Below are 26,718 nucleotides of genomic sequence, written 5' to 3'. Positions count from 1 at the left end.
TCAGTCCTTTTTTTAAATTTTATTTATTTATTTATTTTTTTTGTAGAAACGAATGGTAGTGTCCAATTGATCGACAGAACAAAAGAAACTGCTTGCCAGAGACAATTCTACTGCTAAAGACCGGCACCTCGAGACTTTCCGTCCGGATTATGTCGATGTTTTAAATACGAGGGGAGGGGGAAGAGTTGTAATTTGTCAGGATGTGGACAGGGTGAGAAGAGAAAGAGAGAGAGAGAGAGAGAAAATAAGGAAGAAGGAAATAAACAAAATTTTTCAAAATGAAAAACAAAAAAAAAAAAAGATGGAGAAAAAAATTTTATTAGGGAGCGAGGGACAGAGGGAGAAAGGGATGGAATTGTAAAGAGATGATAGTAGATGGAGTGAAGAATAAGATGTGGAATTTGTAATTGTCCTTGTGCTCCTGGAACCAGTCAACACTCCAGGTCTTATACACATACATGCATTAATAGACAGACAAATATACTGAGAAATTATTAGAGATTGTGTGCATATATATATATATATATATGTGTGTCTGTGTGTGTATGTATGTGTAGATAAACAGAAAGCGTAATGGATGGATAACTGTAGTGAGACTGATAGACATATAGATATAATGGAAGAAAAGGGGAGGGGAGTAAAGATAAAGTAATCTACTTTTATAATTAAAAACAAAAACTCAAACATATTTTTAAAAAATACGTTAAACAAAACAAAAACTAATACATAAAAAAAAAACCTATGAGAAAAAGATAAAATAGAATAAGAAAGAATAATAAAGAGACAAGGAGCGAAAGAGAGAGAGAAGGATCGAGAGAAAGAGAGAAGGAGTGAGAGAGAGAGAGAGGGAAAGACAGGGAGGAGGAAAATCTGTATAAAGAAATGAAACAGAATAAATCAGTCTATCATATGATAGCATCAGGCTAATGAATAGGAAAACTTTGTTTCCATGACAACGAAATCAGCCAAATTATATTAAAAGACATTATACACACAAACATACACACATTTTATAGCTGCACTGTGTATTTATATATGAGTCTGCATGTGTTTATATATGCTTATATGTGTCAAAGTTCTCTTACTACATCTATTTATCTTTCTATCTGTCTGTCTGTCTGTCTGTCTCTCTATCATTTGCTTCTCCTGATGGAAATAACACCATTATCATCAACATCAACACCATCACCACCCTGACAAATGGCAGAGAGAGAGAGAGAGAGAGAGAGAGAAGGTGGTGGGGCAGGATGGGCGAAAAAGGCTGGAAGAAGGCAGAATATTACATTCAAGGCATCATTGTTCAGGTGCGTACTATGGGGGAGAGTAGTAAAAGGCAGAAGAGAGAACTAGACAACCACGCTTGGAAAGTCAACAAAAATATCTAAGACAGCAAAGGACAAGCTCAGCAGCATGTGACAAGAAGAAGAAGAACAACAACAGGAACAACAACAACAACAACATTATTGTCAGGAACTGCAGCAAACAAATAAGACAGGCAAAAAAAAAAAAACATAATTCCAAAGCATATAAATATGCATATGTGAGTGCACGTGCACACATATATATACACATATATATACACATGTGTTGAGATACTTCAACAATATATATTCACTCAACACCTGCTAGAATGAGAAAATGGTCAAACAATGGATGAATATATACACATGCATATGCATATTACACACACACACACACACACACATATATATGTGTGTGTGTGTGTGTGTGTGTGTGTGTGTGTGTATACATATACACACGCAAAGACTAAAGCCATAATTGTGTGGTAAGAAACTTGCTTCACAACCACATAGTTCCAGGTTCAGTCCCACTGAATGGCATCTTGGGTGTTTTCTACTATAAGGCTGATCAAAGCTTTGTGAGTGGATTTGATGGAATGGACAGAAACTGAAAGAAGCCCATCATATTTCCATACATATATACACATATGTATATAAATATATAGATAGATAGAGGAGTGTGTATGTCTTTGTGTCTCTGTTTGTTCCCCATCATAGAGTGACAACTGGTGTTGGTGTGTTTACATACCTGTAACTTAGCAGTTTGGTAAAACAGGCAAATCGAATAAGTACCAGGCTTTACAAAAAAACGTTAAGTAGTTGTTTGTTCCTTCTTGAACCATAGCTGGTTCATAAGGGCCAGTTTCATTGGTGTATAGGTTCCCCACCTGGATGGGATGCCAGTCCATCTCAGATGAGCTGCTAGATGCAGGAGGAAAGAGTGAGAGAAAGTTGTGGCGAAAGAGTCAGAAGTTTGTACCTTCTACTGGAGCTGCATGGAGCTTAGGTGTTTCACTCATAAACACACACATTGCCTGGTCTAAGATTCGAACCGGTGATCGCTTGATCGCGAATCTGCTGCTCTAACCACTAGGCCATGTACCTCCACTGGAGGCAATTTTCTCAACTAAAATTCTTCAAGGTGGTGCCCCAGCATGGCCACAGTCTAATGACTGAAATAAGGTGTGTATATGTGTGTGTAAGTATACACACATGCCTGAAATATTATATATATAGGTATATGCACACTATGGCTAGATAAAAGTTAACTGATTACATGCATGTATGGCTTAGAAAAAAGCATGACTGTGTGGTTATGAAGCTGACTGCTACCAGATGGGCTTGGGTTCCATCCCATTGCATAGCACCTTGAGCAAGTGCCTTGGGCTGACCAATGCTTTGCAAGTGAGAACAAGAAGATAGAAACTGCAGATAAGCCTTATGTGTACGGATATATATATATATATATATATATATATTATATATATATATATATATAATATATACACATGGTAACAGCGCAGCAGTAGTACCAACATAATCAAATGTTGGAAAACAAAGTCAAAGTATCAATCACGACATCAACACTAGCGTTAGAAATGGTAACAGGAAAGTTGCAGACAAAAATAATGATATAAAATGGAACAAACAAACAAAACTAATTATAATAGTATATTGGTGATGGTGTTAATTAATGGCAAACTGGCAAGTAAATTTGGTGGTGGCTTCCACAGGGCTGAGTTTGAAAACCTCCTTCACCCAAAGATCGAATACTGGGAGTGTTATCTTAAAAACTTTGATTCTATTCAGGTCGAATTTGCTGCTTATCTGATCAAATAAGTAGCAGTGATCTACAAGTGCTGGGGTGAGTATATTCAAAGCAACAGTACTTCTGAAGATGGTGTTCCAGCATGGCTTTAATCCAGTCAATGAAACAAGTAAAGATGTAATGGAATATATAAAAGAACTGAATAAAACAAGAAATCAGTGAATTGCAGCACTACAGGTTTCATATCAGAAAACGTCATCTTGTATAGTGGAGAGCGAAAGATAATGTTAGTTTTTGCTCATTGTCACTTCTGAGACATTGTCTAAGACCATAACTATATATATATACATATATATATATATATATATATATATATATATATAGGGTGGCCCAAAAGTAGATTTACAGTTATCACATAGGCACTTAAAATTTCTTTTAAATTTCTCTTACAAACTGAAAAGGGAGCTTCACAAAATTAACTGAATTAGCATAGAATAATGGTTTCATATTTTCTTAAAATTAAGATTTAAACTGGTAATATATGAATGTGAAAGAGATAGTTGAATAACTGTAAACCTACTTTTGGGCCACCCTGTATATATACATATGCATAACATGCACATGGAGACAAAATATCTTTCTGTATGCATTTGCATATTAAATGACAACCTATGGAAGACACCAAATGTGGTCAAGCCAATGAGTCTCTAGAGGGGGAGGGGGAGGGGTCACTTGACCTACTTAATATACAAACAATATTTCCCTCAAAATCAAGCCCTATTATTTTAAACTATGATGAGCACATAAGATAATGTAGTATTGGATATAACATGTCGGGGGGAAAAAAAAAAGAAGAAAAAACCAGTATTATCAATCACAGCTGAAACATTAGTGACCAAAACTCAGAACAGACCAAAAAGCTAAACAACAACCATAACACAAATGCTATGTGCACACACACACACACACAATGCACCCAACTGCAACCAGGAAATATTGGACAGGATTTTATAAATTATCTTGTCAAACAAATTTATAAGTCAGTTAAGTAAGTGGAAGGAAGCTAGTAAGATTGGGTTTTGGGTGATAAAAGAGGAAAGCACCGATCGAAAACAGAACCGTTTTCAAATTAGGTTAGTATTTGTTATCATCAAGTTAGTTCAGTTAATTCATCTGTAAGCTAAGCGAACGTGTATAGTGGTTGGTAAGTGGTATGGTGGAAATGATGGAGTGCTGCCACCTACCTGTGGGAGCTGAACCAGTAGAGAGGAGACAACTAGTGTTCAGTAGCGAAGAGTTTGAGGGAGCCAGCGAAGCAGTGTGGTTTGCAACCTCTGACTCCTGAGTGGTGTCGGCCTGTTGAGGAGCGTTTTCTTCATCTAACTCAGGTTCACCATCTGCAAAATATTGCAGTGCGTTAGTTGTGCTTATAGCCGTGCTGGTGGTGGTGATGATGAGGATGATGATTATGATGAAGGTGGCATGAAATGATGAGGGCAAGGGTTGCAGTGAGAGAGGGATTCAGAATTAGGGTTGCAAATATTAAAATAACCTGTGTACCGTTTTTGAAGTCATAACTATGATGTTCATGATGATGATGATGATGATGATGATGATGATGATGATGAGCAAAAAGGTAAGAAACAACAACAACAACAATAGCAGAAACTGTTTCGTTGTGTAATTAGTAACTGGGTGCTGATACTTTTCTTTGTGTGCTTATACAGTTGTTGGTGTATGTATAAATTCACACACAAACTCACATGTATACACACACACACACAAACCAAAGCAAGTGCTGGGTTTTAAGCATACAAAATTGTGGCCAGCTCTCAGTAGATAACTTGTTAAGTATACGTTTATGCTATTGCTCATACACAACATTAATAAATTATTGAAGTAAAATAAATAAATACAAAAGCAACGTCTATATATAAATAGATAAGAGCTGCGAATTAATATTTCATTTCAAATATATCATCAAGATTATGGGACATAGTTTTCATATGTGTAATACACACACACACAGAGCACACGCATTAAAACATAGAAACCAACATATACATAATACAAGCAGATCTGATCTTATCTTTGGCACAGTTTTACCCAGAAAACTTTTAGTATAGAAATAACCAATCAGTGCTGAAGATAACAGAGGGGGGGGGGGGGGAAACAACAAAAACAACAGAAATTACAACAACCATGACAACTAGCACTGCTATTACCATTACTAAATTACAGAGCAAGAGCTAGAGAATCACAGACAGAGGAGGACAAGAAAGAGAGAGAGAGAGAGAGAGAGAGAGAGAGAGAGAGAGAGAGAGAGAGAGAGAGAGGATAGTAATATGATTTTTCTTTTTGTAAGGAGAAGAGAGAAGAAGAAAAAAAAAATCATTTCAGGGTGAAGAATATAAATAAATAGAAGGAAAATTATCTCAAACAATGTGTATGTATGCGCATAGTGTATAAATATATGTATATATTTATATAGATAGATAAGAAGGAATTTAGTACTTTATAGCCTGTCTTTAATTAATAAATTTGGAAACTATGTATGCCAGTTTTGTATGTATGTGCGCGCGCACACACACACACACACAACCAACACACACACACACACACATAAAGGAATTTGGTACTCTCTGGTCTGTGTCTAATTAACAAATTTGAACCTCCCACTACCATCACAAAGCTAAGGAATTTATATTCTTGTAAAGCAACAGCACCACTCCTACTCCCTCACCACCCAACCTTTTGGGTGGCTGGGTTTACAGGGTGAGGTAGTGGGGTGGATGGTTAGTGATACAGATAAAGAAGTATTGGAGTTCTTCTGTCTTTTCCTTTCCTGACTGGTGGTAGAGATTAACAGACAAAAAAGCAGAATCTAGTTTCCGCAAAAAAAAAAAAGTTACACAAAGTTACTTTTGAGATTAAAAATAAATAAGTGGAAATAAAAAGAAATAAAATTAAGGTTTTTTTTTCCACTAATATGGGAAAAGAAGCCTAAAGAGAAAAGGGGTAAAGATTTTCTAGTCAAAATAATGAACACTGGTGAGGTTAGTTTGTTAGTGCTGGTGGTGGTGGTGGTGGTAGTGGAGATTAGATTTGTTTCTTCTTGGTGGTTGTTGCTTGCTATGTTCTGAAGTGAAATACACTGTACAATCACAGGAGCAAAAAAAAAAAAAAATCTTTAAAAAAATCAAATTTCAAAGTGGCAGGTTAATCCAGAGGGCCACGCCCTTTTCTAACCATTCTGACAACACCAGAACTATAACTGGACATATGAATGTGTACAACACACACATACACTGGAGTACTAAAGGTTAGATAAAAAAAAAATAGAGTTAATCCTTTTTTTTTTTTTTTACTTCTAAGTTGTTTTTCTTTTGTGTATATTAAATTCATTTCTTCTATGGATGTATGTATGCATGGGTGGATCGTAAGAGTGCCCATTTATGTCAGTGTTTGTTACTTTAGGAGTGTATATATATGTATAGAAATGTAGGTAAGGGACATTATTTGGGAAGTTAGACCTAGCTACAGACAGAAATAACAGTCTCCCTCACCAACTAATTTTATCTATTGTACCAAACACACCAAACTTCTGTGTATATAACTAAATACATGTTACACTTAAGACATAAACGTGTTCTCTATCACTTGCCACCCGGAATTTTTATGTATTTATTTTTTGGTTATTCTGTTAAATCCTGTTTGTTTATATAAGTTCTCATCTAATAGGTACAGGCATGGCTGTGCGGTAACAAGCTTGCTTTTCAACCACATGGTTCCGGGTTCAGTCCCACTGCATGGCACCTTGGCCAAGTGTCTTCTACTATAGCGTCAGGCTAACCAAAGCCTTATGAGTGGATTCGGTAGATGGAAACTGAAAGAAGCCTATTGTGTGTGTGTATATATATATATATATATATATATATATATATACTTAATGTGTGTGTTTGTGCCATTGCTTGACAACTGATGCTGGTGTGTCTATGTCCCCCATAACTTAGCAGTTCAGCAAAAGAAACCGATAGAACAAGTACTAAGCTTACAAAAAATAAGTCCTGGGGTTGATTTGTTCAACTAAAACCCTTTAAGGTGGTGCTCCAGCATGGCCACAGTCAAATGAGTGGAACAAGTAAAAGAATGAAGTATCTATACAAGCATACACACAAAATAAAATGTCTTGATTTATAATTTGTACGTGTGTGTGTGTGTGTGTGTGTGTGTGTGTTTGAAAAAGGGAGGGATAGACAGACAGAAAGTGTATGTGTGTGTTTATGTGCATGCATGAATACATAGAAACTCTGGGAAGTTCTAGGCAAAACCATTAAGGATACCAATGATATTCTAAACAGAGACAGGCTCTCAAAATACAACCACCACCATCACAACAACAACAACAACCACTACATCAATTATCACTGTTACTAAGATTACTGTTAATCTCCCACCACCCAACCATTAACAAAAAAAACTCCCTAGCCTCATCATCAATACCCACCTTACATTACCATGGGGACAGTTAAAACTACAGCCACTGTTACCAGAGCTCTTGATTCCACCACCACCAGCAGCAGCAGCAGCAGCAGCAGTAGCAGCGTTGCTATAACTTTAATCTCAGAATTGTAAAAATAAATAAACAAAAAAAAAAAGGGGTAGGTTGTTAGTAGTTGAGATGATTGGGGCTAAGATAAAAAAAAAAGAGGAAACTGCTTATCCCAACCCCTGCCCTACCATAGAGCCCTCTCCTTGATGCTGGAATGGAACAGAAAAGACCCTGACACCTTCATTCCTTTGCAGACAAAACAAATGCTAAATAAAATAAAATATAGTAAAACTCTACTCCATCCCTTCTCTCCCCACTCACCTCGCTTGTCTCCTTCACACACACACACACACACACACACAGAACAAAACATTAACATGCTATGTAACCCAGCCTTCTTCCAATCCCATTTGTAAACACCCTTCCATATCTATTTCCTCAGTAGCAGGGTCTCAGAAAAAGAATTTAGAACACGAGAGAGCGAGTGGGGGAAGAACACTGACACACACAAACACAGATATACAAAGAAGAAAGAAGACAGAGAGAGCAAAGTCAGAATCTTCCATATGCAAATAAAAAGAGATATAGGTTGAAAGGAGGGTAGCTGGAGCTACAGTAAAGATCTCAATGCTCTACAGTGTTAAGTTTCCTCCCACCTGAGCCCCGAGATCAAACCCTGACAGCAGTGGATCTTCACTTTCATCCTTCCAGCTTCAATAAAATAAACACTAGTAATACACAATAGAGTCTGAGTGAAAAACATGTTTATCATGGGACTTTAAAATCACTCATGTTGCATGCATACATGTGAAAATGCATGGAGATAGAACCAAGACAGAAACCATATATACATATATATATATATCGATTTTAAATAGAGCTCAAAACTGATCCATTGAAAATACTTTATTATAATAATAATAATAATAATGAAAATGACCTATGAACATTTCGATGCAATATCCAGAATGATTCATACATATTATAAAATATTATATATATGTAAACACAGCCACCCACTTACTTAAGCATGAGATAAGACAAGAGAACTGCTAAATGATCAGTAGAAATAACACCCAAATCTATACTTAGTCACATTCTAATGATCTAAAATAAGAGAGGACACAGTAATTAATGTAATGCTAGAATACTGTGTCTAGAACAAAAATAAAAAAATGACAGGGTTGTAACAGCTGGAGCCTTTTGATCAGAGATATGTTTGATCAGGGCTGACCCAGGGCTAGTCAAAAGCAACATCTTATGTATACACAGACATACATACATAGATATAAGTATATAAATGAGAGAGCAAGTAAGGGAAGAGACTCATACAGAGAAATATAGTGATGAAGCCAGACAGCCAAACGTCTTTGCATGTACTTTGTATAATTAACTAACTCACATATACACACAACAATACACACCAGAAAACTTAAATGCTGTGAATCTTCATATCTTACATGTGTTTCTGTTTTGACGACATCCATCTGGGTGATGATGTTTGGTGTTTAGGTGTGAATGTATACATACATTTGTGACACGGTTGTGTTTCAATTAAGAAAGCAAGGTGTGAACCAAGAAGATTCCGGCCATTGGAACAAGGCCAAAACAAACCACTGCAAGAGTATGTGTACAATAGCTTGAAATGACTGGAGCCTATCACTCGTACGGATTTCGCTGACTCTTGAAAGATATAAAGTAAAGTCTGGTCATGGAAGGACTTGAATGTAAATGCCAGGAGATGAAACTACATCTTTCAGATCTATTTACTGTTTCTACGACCCTGTAAAAAACACTGAGAACCCTTTCTTCTTGGCAATCAAACTGTGTGTCTCTTTTGCTGACTGGAATAGTTTTACAAACTGCTAGGCCAGCAGGGAGATTGCCAGTAGTAGTAGTAGTAGTAATAATAATAATAATAATAATAATCATAATAGCAACTATAATAATAAAATACATAATTTACTGACAGTTTAAAAGGTAAAGACAAAAAACACAAGCTGAACTTGTGTTTCTTGACAATGGCATAGAACACCACCACCTCCCTTGTTGTGTGACAGCAGTTTAGAAAGTGGTAATTAAAGATGGACCAATGCTGATCTTTGCATTACAACTTGATAAGGTTTTGGTGGATGAGTGGGGATGAGTGAGAAGAGACGTGGGGGGGGGGGAGGGAGAGAGAGAGAGAGAGAGAGAGAGAGAGAGAGCAGTAAGCTTAACAGTAAGGGTAATGAAAACTGCAAGGGAAGTGCAATGCAAATTTGACTTTCACTCCACTCATCTGGCAGTCAATACTACCGTCACCATCATCATCACCACCACCCACAACAACAATGACAACTATTGGCAAAATAGGAGCCTATATGTGGTCTGTAGAAATAGCAGCCAAATATTCTTCACATCACATCCAAGTGTCTTAAAATATGAATGAACACTTTAGATAATGTATCCAAGATACCTCCAAACGAACACTAATATGTCCTTGATCACAGATCTACTTGCTTTCGGGTTGATATGGAGGTAAAGATTAAACATAAGCAACCGCACCACCATTATATAAAGAAATGAATCAGTCTTCCTAACCAAGAACTGATCTATCATTAATAACCTTAATAAAAGACCGACAATGAGGTCATGCGGATGAACAGAAAAGCTGACATAGTGTGGGGAAAGGCAAAGTGGGGGTAGAAATGGCTGTCAGATTGATGAAACGCAGTTGTGGTATTCGGAGATACTCCTGATGTCCTTGGTCATCTTTGGTTCTGTCATCTTCACACTTGGACCAAGGCAAATTAACTATGTCCATGAGTGTCTGTGCATGATAGTGTGTGTGTGTGTGTATTTCTTCTTTGCTCACCTTGAAGGAAGGTGAAGAAGAGGCAGACAAAAAAGAAATACTGGTCTTACAAGGACGGGACAGGTCTTGATATTATACACCCTCTGCATGTGGATGACAGACAGAGCTCAGTCATGATTGCTGACTACCAGAGAATCTGGAGTGGTGCTCTAACAATTAGCTGAGCCAGTCAGTGGAAGATGATGATGATGATGATGAACTTTTAGTTAATGAAACATGGTCTTAGAAGAAATACACATGTTTCAATACATATTCTATCCCATCTCAGGTCACTTTTCTGCAAGATCAAGCTTCTTCCATAAAAGAACATACAATCTACATTTACACTGTAGTGAGCCCTTTAACTGAGTTGCGGTCTTCTTGAATTTTATTCAAGAACTACAGTGTGGGGAGTGAGAGAGATCTTTTATATAAGAAACGCATGTTACACGTATCAGTGTTTTATCAAGTACATGTGTCTATGCATTGAACTATAAGTGTGCATGTGTGTGAGCATTTATGTCTGTGTTCTCATGCTCACGTGTGTTTCTGAATATGTTTGCGTGTGTTAAATTGCATGTTTATATATGTTCATTTATGTGTGATTGTATTTGTGTTTATACCCAAATGCATATGCATTTGGGTATAAGAGTGAACATGTGTCTAAATGTCAAGTTGTATGAGCGTATCTCCCCACTCTAACCGCTCTTATTTCTCCTTGTTTTTGTTAGTAAAAATATACACAGACGAGGAAAACGACAAACTTTTCAAAGATGGCAACGGCCAAGGTGTGGTGCGTAGAAAGAAGTGGAGCAGAATGGAGTGAGAAAGTGACCGTGAGAAGAGGCGGATGAACAATGAGCAATAAGAAAACAGCCTTAAAGTCTAGTGAATGTGTAAGTGGGGGAGAGTATACTTCCTTACCACCAACCCAACATATACACAGGGTCTCACCTTCTAGTAAAATAACAGAGATATATTCATGCTGGACCACACCCTAAGCAAACCACCCTTTTCCATCCTTAAAGTCTCCTGCAAATACAGAACAGTGGGGCTTTATAAGGTGGTGGTGGGTGGGGAAAATGCAGAGGAAAAAAAAGTGATTAAGGTATCCCACATATACACAAATGAGACCAAATGGTTGCTTGATGTGTTAGAAATAACAGCCAAATCTCCTTCGGAGTAAGTACACCCTACTGTCTTAAGAATTCATTTGAGTGATACAGTCAACATCAGAAACAAGAACAACCATGGAACAAAGAAGGTTCTAATAGGTTAACCAGCACGCTAGAAACAATGAATGGGCTTCAATGCATTGGATAGTGTGGTCCTACGTATGATGTTTGAAAGAAAGATAGGCTGGACAATCACAGCAAGACCCAGAGCAAGATCAGGAGCAATAAAGCCAAAACAATAAAAACAACAAAGCAAACGAAACTATCACAAACACATACATCAGCATATAGACAAGCATGAACACAAATCTGTGTAAGTCGATGCATATACATATACATACACCTCAACACATACACACACACAGACAAAATATAAACCAGTAGCTGCACATTCTCACATTCATATCAATACATACATGTATGTATTAATATCACTGTTATCTAGCTGTCTTCCTGTGTCTGTGTGATACATACATATTGTAGCTAACTTGCACAGTGGATAGTGGATAGTCTGGAAAAGTCAAGACATCACTGGAATGGGAGTATTTAATTTAAGTGCCAGAACAATTGGAAAATTCCAGCTTGGGCCAATATACAACTGTCACAGTCATTCTTGGTTTCTCAGAGTTATCACAAAATATTGTTACAAGAAAACTGGAGGTAGAACTAACAGGGAGGAATTGGTGTTAAGCATGATAATTTAATTTAAGACTCATTTCATCACGATATTATGGAATATCTGACAAGAATCAACTAGAATTTTCAGATCAGGAGATGAAAATCTTCATTGGAGTGGAGTGGGAATATGTGGACCAAGACAATAGATAAAAAACAAAATACCCCCCCCCCCCCCAAAAAAAAAGAAAAAAAAACTAAACAAATCCTGTCTTACATTACATTATACTAGTATAAGACCAGCTTCATGTTATGATTATGATATGGAGCTGAGAAGAGGGTTATGAGAACATCTCATATATCAGTGAGTATGATGCACATGTGTGTGTGTGTGTGTGTGTGTGTGTGTGTGTGTGTGTGTGTAGGAATATGTACATAATACAGGATATATATGAGTAGACTTCATCCCCTCTAACTGTATTTTTTTAGTGTTTATACACAGCACACACACACATCTGAGAATCTATATATTGTTTGAATATGTAAAAAGAAGAAAACAAAACAGATTGGTGTACATGTGTGTGTGGTAGGTAGATAAATATACATACAATTGTGCACACACACACACATATATGTGTGTGTGTGTGTGAGAGAGAGAGAGTATACTTGCGAATATATGATACCTAGACTAAACTTTCATCGCAGTCATTATAATTTCACATACATCTCTTAACAGAGAGATTTCACAAGCACAACGCACACACACACACACACACGCTATCACTATCACCACCACCAACACCACCACCACCATCATCATGCCACCCAAACACCAGAGGGTGAAAGACAAATAAAAGCCAGGAGTTGTGCCACAGCTTCAATAACATGACTTGAAGAGTTTTGTTGCTGTCTTTAGAAAAATGTATGTATGTGTGTGTGTATTTGTGTATTGGATGGGAAGTTTGGATAGAAGCGTTCCAGATGTTGGTGGCTATTTCATATGTGAGGGAATGATATTTGGGGCTTTGTGCGTATATCTGTTTGTATTTGCCAAGATCTGTGCGTGCGTATATAAACATGTGCATATATTAATTAGACTGTGTGTGTGCTTATGTGATTTAATGAGTTTGTGTTTGAGAGCGAGTATGCGTATGATTGGAGCATAAAAGAACACAATGTGTACACACAAATGTGTGTGTGCATGTTTGTATGTGAAATACAAATATATGTGTACATATGAATGTGTGCTAAATAATACTCTTTCCTCCTTTACACACACACGCACACAGATCTATCTATACACGCACCTACACTTCTGAGAGTCTTAGTGAAGATCAAACCCATTTAGCTTGCCCTTTGTAAGGTTCCTCAAGAAATGCCACCCTAGCAGTAACTTTTGTTTATTCAACTCTCCTCACCACCACAACTACCAGTACAGTTGCCATCCATTCACCACCCCCTCCATACATATGTACAATATACTTGATAAATGCCTAGGTCTATAAACAGTAGAAGCTTCTGTATATAATTAAATAAATCTGAAGAACAGCTCAGATAAGTGTGTAAATAGACTGCTCAGCCATACAATGTGTGTGTGTGTGTGTGTGTGTGTGTAAGAGTAAGACCAGCAGAATTAGCACACCAATATAGGTAAAAACGTTAGAAGTAAATGTTTTAAGTTTTATGCTGTTTAATTAACAGCCTCACAGCTTCACATATCTGAGTTCAAGTCTTGTTTGCATCAGATATGGCTGCATGTTTTCCCCTGTGCAATGATATTCTGACCACCAATGCAAACTATAATAAGAAAATTAGATGAATAAGAAAATGAGACATAAATAATCTCTGCTGAAATAGGATGTCGCATGTTTAGCTTTCAGCCATCTCTGGTCATTCAGAACCATAATGAAACTCAGGTCACCCAGTCTTTTCAAGCACAGACAACCCCAGACAATTCTAAATGTGCCCTCATCTAAACAAATCACTCTAAACCTATCCAACCTACCATGTGAAATCAAGTATTATGCTAGAACAATCAAATATTATTATTGTTTCACATTCAAAATTCATGGGTTGGACAGTTTGACAAGGACAAACAGGTTTCACAAGTTGGGATTTGAAAACACCCGAGGGGATCGACCAATGATATTTTTAAAGTTCTTGTCTGCCATCAGCCTTTGTTGTTTGCAAGACCCCAATATTATTAAGACAAATTAGGATCCCATAACACAGACAAAAAAAAAAATCAAGATTAAATAGTTGTTTTCATTGCTTAACCCCAAGCCAATTCTGGTCAGACTTATATTGTGATCGAAGTCATTTCACCATGACTACCCCTGACAATATCTAATTTATTCTATATAATGGTCAGAGTTCATCCTGGGTCTGAAACTACTGGACACAATGAAGCATTGAACATAATTCCCACAATAAATGTTACTCTACAAATGTAACTAGTTCTCTTTTTCTTAAAGACTGTATAAATACCCATACACCCTTATATATACACACACACTTTACAGACCTGAGCAAATATATAAAAAATACTAAAAGATATGCTTAGCGTTTGTGGTAATAATCTAATACATGAAAATGTATATGCTTCTCTGAGATGAGAGTCTCTGTATACATGTATATAGTGAATGCGTGTGTGAGTGTAAGTACACCAATATATAAATGCTTATAAACACACAAAGATACACCTAATATATATACATCTAATAATACATATATACATCTAATGATATATATATATATATATATATATATATACATATACACATCTAATAATATATATAGAGAGAGACATGCTTCCTAAGTAATTGAAAGACAGAAATTACACAAACACATGGACATACACATGGAACCAAGCTAGCATGTGGTAAATTTCTCCTACCCACACACTCTGTAAAACAACACAGAGATAGGGCTGTTAACTGAACACTAATTAAAAGAACACACACACAGACACATAAATTAGTGCCACAAGTTTACTGCTGTAGACTGGTAATGTACTTATTTATTTTGAAGCAGTGATATATATATATATATATATATATATATATATATATATATATATATATATATATATATATATATATGTATGTATATATATATATATATAGAGAGAGAGAGAGATGCACACATATATACATGTGTGTGTATATGTTTATAGTTCACAGAAATAATTTAATGAGGAAAAATATAAGGAATAAGATTAAGAAGGGGTATGCTGTGCAGTTAATTAGCTGCATTGAAGCAAGTACCTGAATAACAACATAGAGAGGTTTATATAACACTTACACACATCCCTCACTCAAACAACCACCCCTCTCTCTCTCTTTTAATAATCATGGCTACATTTGGGGGCAAATGGGAACAGGATAGCAGGGTGACTCAATCGCTAGTATTTGAAGGATAGTGACTTTAGTGTCAATGGTAAATTTGGATGGCATAATAACTAGCCGTTTCGTGAAGATTTGATGTCAGAAATGTAAGGCGGCAAAACTAGAAAACAGAAATCTTTGTTAGATCCCATGGGCAGCCACAATAAATGACCAAATGCTTTCAAAAGAGAAAGCAAATTCATCTGGGAGAGATGGAGTTCGTGAAGTGGTTTAGATTATTTAGAATGTTTACTGAAACAAAACAACCATCCCCTGTCTTCCTTGAAGCTAACGGAGTTAGCAGGAAGCCTCTGGTTATGTGCGAATGGATCTGATTAGAAGATATTGAATTATAAGGTTTTAACTGAAAGAAAGTGTATATATATATATATATATATATATATATACGCTTGCATACATATATGTTTGATGGAGTTTATTCATTGAGAAAAGTATATGATCCACTGAAAGACCAAACTTATTGAATTAGTACACAAAGTGGCTGAATATTCCACATATGCATACCAATAATGCAATTCCAAAGCAGATAACAAGGATGGACTTTTGAATTACAACCCATGGCTGTGGTAAAAGACATTTGCTCAAGATGTCCCATTAAACATACATACACACATATATAAGCATACTGTGTGTGTGTGTGGGGGGGGGCGCATACACATACACACACCTCCACCAAATATATAGGCAACAATTAGCTTAATTTTTAGATACAGCAAGAAAAAAAAAATTCTGTGTTCTTTATTTTTCACCATTTTTTTCAAAGACATTATCTTCCTTTTGATATCTTACTACCATCAATATTTTCTCCCTCTTTTTTCCCTTTTAAACTTTTATGTAACTTCAAATTCTAGTCCTGCTCTGTATTTCAATGTACGAATTTTGTGTGTATGAGTGTTTGTGTATCTGTGAGCGTGTGTGCATGCACATGTCCTCATACATGCATATACAATCACGTGCACAAATATATACGAATTCAAAGCAGAAGAACTATCCAGCTAAATTTGATATAATGAAACCAAAATCAGAAAACTGGATATATTTATATTTTATTTATGCGTGTGGTCTTTTTCATTTCATGAATTTTTTTTTTTTTTTTTTGGTTTTTGTCTTCTCATATTTTTAATATCCTATATTAAAAGATATTTCCAGGCTACTGGCAGGAATGGGTGGGGCAGAGAGCTTCTGTAATGATTTGATGCCATCGAGAAAGAGAGAGAGGGGGGGGGGGCCAGTGAAAAAAGAAATTAGCCAAAAGAATTAGCAGTTTAAGAAATAAGTGAGTAATTTAGATTTATTTATTAACCTTTTTTTCATTTTTTCCCTTTCTATTTCTGTTTTGCTCCCTACTCTCCTATTTTTCTAATTTTCTTTTGATTTATTATTATTTTTTAATTCAGGACCTTTTTTTTTTTTGAAAAAAAAAAAAAAAAAACCCCTCTTCTCCTCCTCCTGTTTCATCTTATCTTTAAGCCTCTCCCAACCCACTCTGTCATCTTCTCAACATCCTGTAGGAATTATTATTAACTCAAAATGTTGAAAAACTAAAATGAAATAAAATGGAGAATAAAATTTCATTCAAATTGCTGTTGTTGCAGAGGAAAATGAGTCACTTGTTAAGCTCTGGAGTGTAATTATCAACAATATACAAGAAGTACATGGCACAAGACTGGTTCATCGCTTACAAAACCATAAAGAGTAAAGGCCGCTATACTTTAGATTTGACAGTTTCAAATCTCAGAAGTCTACCTTTCCCCTGCACAAAACACAAACAGCTCTCCTCTTTATTTATGAATAAAGTGTTCTTTATATGTATGCGTGTGTATATGTATGCATGCGAGTGATATTGTATGAGGGAATTATTTGTTCATATGAGCCTGAACAAGCCAAATGAATATATAAATAAATTTTTAAAAAGTGTAGTTATATAATAAAAAAAAATCTGTATAATTACACATATATATGTATATAAGTGTGTGTGCGGTGTGGTGGGGTGGATGTGTGAAAAGATTTTAGTCATGGTCAAATTAAGAAAAAAATCAAGATCATACTAGCAGGGGACAGATGGAGGAGGAGGAGGAGGGGAGGAAAGACAGCAGTATCAGTAGTAGTAGTAGTAGTAGTAGTAGCAGCAGCAGAGACAGGTGTTCTGGAGCCATGGGATGAGAGCTGTAGATTGTCCTAAGCTAAAATGGTATGACAGACAGAAGGTGTGATAAGAATGGCTGGTAGGAAATATATAAAAAGAAAGCGTGCAACTGTATGTGTGTGTGTGTGTGTGTGTGTGTATATATAATATAAATATATATATATGCATATATACATACGTATACGTACATACTTACATCTATACGTATATATATATATATATATATATATATATATATATATATATATATATAGATTCAAGGTTGAATATGGTACTTATGCGTAGGCACCCGAATATCGTATCCCAAAAGGATAGGTGATCAAAATCAAAAAATAAGCAACACGGATTTCAAAGGTGATTGCAGTACGCACGTTTCATGCTACTCCAATTTATTTAAGTAATGCGAGCATTACATTAAATGCAATATGAAGAGCAATCTTCAGCTGCACGAAAATGCAGAAAATTATTGTAGAAAAGACATATTATAAATGTGGCAACATTTCAAATCCAAGTGGGAGAGAGAATACGTAAAAATCCAAATGTGAGGAAGAATACAGAAGTCCATCTTGACATAGCCGAGTCTATCAGGCTAGTAATTGATTCTAGACAAAAGTTGTTGTTTTTTTTTGTTTTTTTTTTAAGTTTCAAGTTTCAGCTTAGAGCTGCGACCATGCTGATGCACCGAGAGAGATAATATATAGAGAGAGGACATGCAATGGAAATCGGTTTTTTTCTCTTTTAGCCAGAAGACACAGGCAAGAGACCAGTGGCAAATAATGAGCAGCAAACGTTAAGTTGATTTGAAATACCAATAAACCAAATGAGGGAACCTTTATAGTCTGTTGACAATCTAGAAATAGCAGCCAGATCACTTTCAAATAACATATTACTGGTAATGGTTTAAAAAAGAAAAAAAAAAAACAAAAAAAAACACACATTGTCCAAGGTAGAAAAGGACAGAATGACCATGGTGAAATGCCTTTGATTATAAATAAAGCTTGCTCAGTCAGTACTGAAATGAATGCTTAACAACAATAAAAACAACAAGGTGAATTTTCTAATGTGATGCAAGAGTCAGATGGATAGATCAAGTTAGACTTACAGACAGAGCTACAAGCATAACAAATGAATTAAACTAGCAGTAAAAAGAAAAGATTAAAATAAATTTACAAATTTTTACAGTCGCTCTCTAATTTTGTCAGACTAGATAAAAAAACAAACAAAAAAAAAACGTGTATTTATTCATTTAAGTCTTCCTGTTGACTAGAATTGAATCAGTTATATAAGAAATATACAACATATATATATGTGTGTGTATATATATCTATATATGTGTGATGCTGTTCCTTAGATGCAGATTTAAATGATTAGATTTTACCAAGTCCACCAACTTTGACACATTTTAGCTATTATAAAAGAAAACAAAAGTGGGGGAAAAAATGGCAAAGACATGCATACACACATGTAATACATTCACAGACACACACAAACACACAGAGACGAGTGTGTACACGTATATACACACACAGAGATACTAATAGGATTTACAAAAGCCAAAACAGCAAATAGTAGGAGATTAGTGAGACTGGTTCAAAACGAAACTATACAAAGAGCAACTGGCATGATAAAAACTAATAATACCCAGAGCTCTTAGTAAAAAAAAAATGTAATTAGAGTTAATTGGTGATTGATGCCGAAAGATAAAAGAAAAGAAAAAGAAAGAAGAAGAGAAAACGATCTATGGAACGAGGATGGTGGTAGGGAAGGAAAAGCTTTTTCTTCTTATTCTTACAGGAATTTGGAGATAATTCCCAGACAGTTGAGATTAACAGTGCAGTTAAAGACAGAACAAAAGAGCAATAAAATGTGTGGGTATCATGTGTTTGTGTACATATGTGTGTATACATAACATATGTATGTATGTATGTGTGTGTGTGCATATATAATATATATGTATATACTATATGCACACATACACAGCAGAGAGGGAGTTATGTATATATATATATATATATATATATATATATATATATATATATATATATATACATATATAGTTATATATATTATAAGCACATATACACAACACAGAGGAAGTTAAAATGTAAATATATGTGTGAGTGACTGTATGTGTGCATATATAACAATATACACACATGTGGAAAAGCACATGTGTGTACACATATACATACTAGGGAAGCCAAAAAATCAGGAGAAAAGTTCATACAAAGTAAAAGTTGAGAATACAAACTGTAAGAAAGGATGGGGGCGGTGGGAGGAGGGCATAATGAATTCACAAGCATCATCATCATCAGTATCATATCACTAAAACTACTGACAAAGACATACAGCCATAAATTCACCCTCTATGATACAAAAGGAGGAAATGGTGCTTTCTATGATTCCTTTGGGATGAGAGAGAGAGAGAGAGAGAGAGAGAGAGAGAGAGGTGGGAGAGAGATGTTTCAATGTTGTTGTGTATAGTTCAACTGATACTTATTTCAGAATTCTCTTTGAGAATATATATACTCTGTGGAGTGGTTGGCATTAGGAAGGGCATGATGCAGCCATAGAAACCAAGTCAAAACAGACTGGAGCCTGGTGCAGCTTTAACCCATGGAAAACAGATGCTAAATGATGATGACGAATGATATATACACACACACACACAAGATATACAGGGTGGGATGGATAAATTGTCACTATTTTATATTTTTAATTTCATGCACGCTAATTGTTTGAATTTGACTTTATCAACTACACAGTATATATATATATATATATATATATATATATATATATATATATATATATATATAAGAGAGAGAGAGAGAGAGAGAGAGAGAGAGAGAGAGAGAGAGAGAAAGAGAGAGAGAGAAAGAGAGAGAGAGAGAGAGAGAGAGAGAGAGAGAGAGAGAGAGAGATTATCAATGGTCAATCATCTATCAGAGTTAATCGCTTTCATGCTATACCATATTACTGATACAAGTGATTTTATTGTATCTATGCATAAAATGCACATACATGCACATAGAAATTTATGCCATGGCTCTTAGTTATAATTTTACTGTCTTCTTATTGCTTTAGAGACAGAGTTGTTTTATCTAAGCAAGCATGATGTAAAAAAAACAAAAAAACTTAATTTTTTTAAAGGGCAGATGAGGACGATGCCATGAAGTTAAAAAGTGATCTGATCCTGATAACACTCACAGGCAGGTGAGGAAAGAAAGTATGGCAGCTGAATGTGTCTCAAGATGACAAAGAACTAGATTGATCAAAAAGAAATAAACTTGTTTGTTCGATCACTGGTATGACGTTGGGTTCATATATTAAGAGCCATCTTAACTTAGGCTACATAACTAAGGATGCGACAGGTCATTGCTGCAAGCAATGGAGTGTCACTATATGGCATGGGTAGCATGTAATAACGAAAGTGTGCTGTATAGGTATTTCACCGAATTCAAAAGATTAAATCTAGACACTGACAAATGCAGGAACAAACTACCATACTTGTCTTGGATGGAAGACATTTTTCAAATATATAATTCATGAAATAAGTCTATTTATATAAAACTGGCTACATCTTGCTTGGGTGCTTGTCTGCAATTTAATACAGCTAAACTGACACAAAATGGGAAAAGTAAGTACCCCTGAAATGTGAATACAAACAGAATAAAACAAGTTTCATGTAAATCAGACCATGAATTCCTGAGATATGCAGTTTTTTGGATACCATCATAAATAGCCAAAATGGCACATAATGGGAAAATACTCCGAAAGTAATATAACGCTGAAATAGGAATGTATAATACAGTGAAAATTGTTTCCATTAATTTTATGTTTATGTTATACAACAATTCCTTTTGCATTTTTGTAGAAGTGTGCACATATGCCTTAAATAAATGCTGTTATTGGAGTTCAAATTTATCCCAGAAGTTCTGTTTCTATTAGATGCAGTAAATAACCAATAAAACCCTAAACATGAACTTGTAAACCAGACCTATGATGGCACAAACCAGTTGAAATATTTAACTGAATCATCATAAAATTAACTTTAATTTCAATGCAATGTCAAAAGCAGTTTCAATGTTTTATAACTTGAACTAGCAGTGACATAATGGGTCATATATATATATATATACTTTTGTTATTTACACCACCTGTCCTCGTCTGTTGTTATTTTTTGTATATTCTCCCATATATATATATATATATATATATATATACTACACTCTCTGAGTGGTTGGCGTTAGGAAGGGCATCCAGCTGTAGAAACTCTGCCAAATCAGACTGGAGCCTGGTGTTGCCATCCGGTTTCACCAGTCCTCAGTCAAATCGTCCAACCCATGCTAGCATGGAAAGCGGACGTTAAACGATGATGATGATGATGATGATATATATATATATCCAACAATCCATCCATCCTAGGAGAAGTTCCAAAATATGTTGTCTCCAATGTAAGATCTATGTGGAACCTGAAGGTGAACAGATAAATCTTCTTTGTTAAATTCAATCAAATTAAAAAAAAATAATAAAGAATCTCTTGCGGGGGGGGGGGGGGAACTAGCCTCAGCCAATCTCTCCCTCCTACCAGCAAGCATCAGACACACTCTACCGTTAGCTTGACTTATACAGACATATCTCTCTCTCTCTTCGTAACTATGTCATTCATTCAACCAAAACAACTGATGATGACAGGATGGGGGGTGGGGTAGGGGGTGAGTAAGAGGGGAATCATTGTGCACGGAAAAGAATTACTAGAAATTAAGAAACAGACAAGGAAAAAAAAAAAAAATGGTGAAAGCAGAGAAAGAAGCGAAAGAAAGAGAGTTGGATATTGTCCAAGATTGGTTGAAGAGATAAAATCTTGTGACCAGATTTGCTATGGCTGCCAACTGTTATATGGTAGTTCCTTTATAACCGACACAGTTTCTGCTATAATCAGCCAGGAAATACCTGGTAAGCTGAAACAATTTCTAACACCTTTCATAAATGGTCATTGCACACTGATATCAGTGCTACTTCATATACTGAAGATAATTCTCTTCATGTTTTGTTTTTTTTGTCATTCTCTACACTTTTTTTTTTTTTTTCACAAACACAATTTCCTTTCCCTTGTATCTTTCGTCCATCCTTCGTAATCTTCTTCCAACTTGGTATGTTTCCTTCTGTCCATCTCTCTGGCTCAAACTTACCACTACATGGTGACTAGATAGAGAGTTGGCTAGATTGGCAGAAACACATTGAGACAAATAGCTAGCTAGCTAGACAGGTAGGTAGACAGAAAGACAGACAGATAAATAGATAGACAAGTAGATAGACAAACAGGTAGACAGGTAGATAGATAGACAGATAGATAGATAGGAAGGCAGACAGACAAACAGATAGGTATATTGAACATAGACTGAAAGACATACAGACAGACACTAGAGAGTGGTGGGGGGTAGAGATAGATGTGGTATGGCAGCATATGTGGGGTGAAGGTTAGTATTTGCTTGAACAACAGTAGAAAAATGATCTTATGTAAATAGTAACGACAACAACAGGAGCAGCGACAGTAAAGAGAAATGAAAGAAATAAGCTTATCAGAGTGGCTATTTGTCTTGTGTTCTCTATTGTTTTGTTCTACAGATGTTGTTGTTGCTGCTGTTTTCTATATTAACAGCAGCTGTTTGTACACGAGTATGTGCTTCTTGTTTTTTTTTTTTTTGGTGGATATCTCCAACTGTATGTGTGTGTGTGTATAATATTATATTTATGGTGTAAGTACAGGTGGGGGTGTATGCATGTAGTTATGCTTATACACATACATGTATGCATAGTTATTGCATATCCTGTATGTGAGTGTGTCTGTATATATGTGTGCGTGTATGTATATATATATATATATATATATATATATATATATATAAATGATGCATCACATGGGAGAAAGACATGTGGTTTTGCAAGTGCATAACTTTGTAAGTATAACCATCTTCATTGTTTTAATATCTGCTTTTCCATGCTTGCGTGGTTCACATGATTGCGATGAGGCAGACCTTTCTATGGCCAAATGTTCTTGCTGTAAAGCCCTAACCTGTCTCCAAGTAGCATAATATATTCTCCTGGTCCTCTGACCAACAAACAGCTCAATGGCTGGATAAGCTTTGGCAGAGAATTGTAAACAAACAACACCGTTGCTTTCGTACATGCATGTGCAAGCATGTGTGACAATGTACTTTAGTCTTGCTATTTATGTTGCTATATACAACAGTGTTATGCAAATGATGTATGCAGTATATCTGTTTTTACATGTGTGCAGAGATGGTTTTGTCTATCTATCAATCAACACACACACACACCAGCATCTTTGTCTCTTCAAGGCAAAAGAACTTAGCAGTAAGGTACCAGAAAGAAATCATGCCACAAAAGATAACCTCACTATTTCTGATAGGTTTAGCAGAGAGCAAAAATGGTTGAATACCATACTATGACCTGACAGTAACGCACGGTAAGACAATATATAACATGACATGGTGTTGTATTGCAGGGTAATGCGTTGCCATGGTACTTCAGAGTGTGGCTGCAGAAAATATATAAACAGAGCATAATACCTGCTATGACATAATTTGGCACTAGAATGACAATGTATGATGGTATGATAGAACAACAACACTGTACAATATGGTATGGATGTGATTGATATTCCAGATAGTTTTCTTTTTTCCTTTTTCTTTTTTTTTTTGATGTTGTTTTAGTATTCTTGCCAGCACAGCAAACACAAAGTGCTCCAAGTGTTCAGCGAGGCGATGCCAGGAGGGGGCTCGAGAGAAAAAGAGAGAGTTAGTCAAGATGGGTGAATTGGATGTGCTGCGAATGGGTGGCGGTGGTTGTAATAAAGAGATGGGAAGGCGGAGAGACAGAACAGTGATGTTTAAGAGAATGGGTGCAATGCTGACACTGCAGCAAACACAACAACTGCAAGAGCCTCTGTGTGAATTGGTAAGGGCCACAGTGTTAATTAGCTGGTGTATAATAGTGGCAGGACCTCGAGCCAATTAACTACATCGGGCTGAGTTGGGGAGGATGAGAGGCTATCTATGCCTGTGTGTCTGTGTATTGATAACCACAGTGTTGTTGATGGTGGCAGTGGCCATAAGCAGTGGTGGTCACAGTGAAGTGTGTGTGTTTGTATATGTGTGCGGTGGTAACATTGATGATGGCAGCGAGTGATAATGATCTTAATGGTTGCAATGGTAGTGGCAATAGAAGCAATAGTGCATTTGTGTAGGCGTTTCTGTGCATCCATATATGTGTACATGCATATGTTTCTATATGCATATGGTGGTGTTGACAGCAAAATCAGGTAGGAGTATGGGGCGTGGGGCAATAGTTCATATATTAGTAGCAGCATTGATGGTGTGTGCAAGACAACCCTGCTCCCTGCTGTACTACTCCCCCTGTTACTCTCACCATCACTGTCTCTGCCACCACCAACCACTACTCATAAAGGCCTAAATTAGTTTTCTAGACCAGTGGTTTGCATCAGTGAATTACAAATTACACGACCACGCTTTGAAACGTGAAAGATCAACCCCTTAACGTGCAGAAAGTTAATTTCTCCCAAGGATAAAGAATAAAATTTAGACTTGTGTATAAGTGTGTAGTCACTCATTTAGGAGTGCTTGAGTTTGTAGGGTGAAAAAACCCAATATATTTGTATACGTGTGTGTGTGTATATGTGTGTATATGTATATATATGTAGGTATATCTTAATAAATATATATTTCAATTTTTCATAAATCTACAGACGCACACACTTGGACACATTATATAAATATATATATATATATACATATATATATACATATATATATATATATATATATATATATATACATATATATATACATATATATATACATAAATTTGATTAAATATATATGTATTAGCGTGTCTGCATTTCTGGAGAACAGAAAGAGATTAACAGACAAGAAGAATTCATATATTCACAATTCGATATACACCAATAAACACATACATACAAAGAAGAAATAGATAGAGCTAAGAGCAAAAACAAAATACACACCAAGAGGTGAATGAAGAAATTTATGAATGCATATACATACAAAAACATAAACATACATACATTAATATGGGAGAGTATCCACATACAATATACACATATGCAACAAAATAAATGAATAAATAAATGAGTAAGGTTTGCTTGCTAAAAATAAATAAAATAAAAGCAAAGAAAGAAAAACAGACAGAAGGAAAAGTTAATTGGAAATGAGACAGAGCAAAGAAGTGGAGGAGGATTGCCAAGAATATGATAAGAGAGGACTGGGCAGAGGTATAAGGAAGACTGGATAAACGAAAAGTTCTGATGAGAAGGAGAGAGAGAGAGAGAGAGAGAGAGAGGGAGGGAGGGAGGGAGAGAGAGAAAGAAAAGATGAATAGAATATGGAGGTGTAGAGAGAAAAGCTAAATCATAAATTGAGAAAGAGTGGCAAGAGAGAGAGAGAAGAGAAAGTCAAGCAGTGAAAAAGAGAGAATTAGAGACAGACAGATAGAATGAGAGAGAGAGAGAGAGAGAGAGAGAAAGAGGTGAAAGGAGAATGAAAATAAAAGTGGTTAAAAATTTTAAAAAAGGGATAAAATAGTGAAGTAAAACAGAATTTCTAAATAAATAAAAAAATGAAATGCAAAAAAAAAAAGGTAAAAAGTTAAGGATTAAAATAGAAAAAAAAAGGAAAGTAAAAAAAAAATTTTTACAAAAGAATAAAATAGTAACACCAACAAGAACAACAACAGCAGCAACAACAACAACAAGAAAAAAGTCATTTCCTTAATTGTAAAATTGTAGCAACGTAATTAACAAACCGAGCATTGATTAATGGGTAGAAAGGAGGGAAGGGTATTGGTGGTGCTGA

At 35.7% G+C, this 26,718-nt stretch overlaps 1 protein-coding gene across 21 annotated transcripts in view; it reads right to left on the bottom strand.

Moving 5' to 3' along the window:
- The window catches only part of LOC106867583 (zinc finger homeobox protein 4), a 672,925-nt gene that overhangs the window by 57,594 nt on the left and 588,613 nt on the right, over nucleotides 1-26,718 (bottom strand). For 10 of the 21 annotated variants that reach the window (XM_089364792.1, XM_089364793.1, XM_052974079.2 and 7 more), the window contains one exon: nucleotides 4,314-4,466. The exons of the other annotated variants lie outside the window; for them this stretch is intronic. In XM_089364792.1, the coding sequence (XP_089220918.1) occupies nucleotides 4,314-4,466 (153 nt within the window). The remainder of the gene's footprint in view (nucleotides 1-4,313; nucleotides 4,467-26,718) is intronic. 21 annotated transcript variants of the gene reach the window in all.

The sequence above is a fragment of the Octopus bimaculoides genome, chromosome 16 (genome assembly GCF_046866305.1).
Source record: "Octopus bimaculoides isolate indiv1 chromosome 16, ASM4686630v1, whole genome shotgun sequence".
Lineage (NCBI taxonomy): Eukaryota > Metazoa > Mollusca > Cephalopoda > Octopoda > Octopodidae > Octopus > Octopus bimaculoides.
This window is presented reverse-complemented; position numbering and strand designations above follow the sequence as displayed.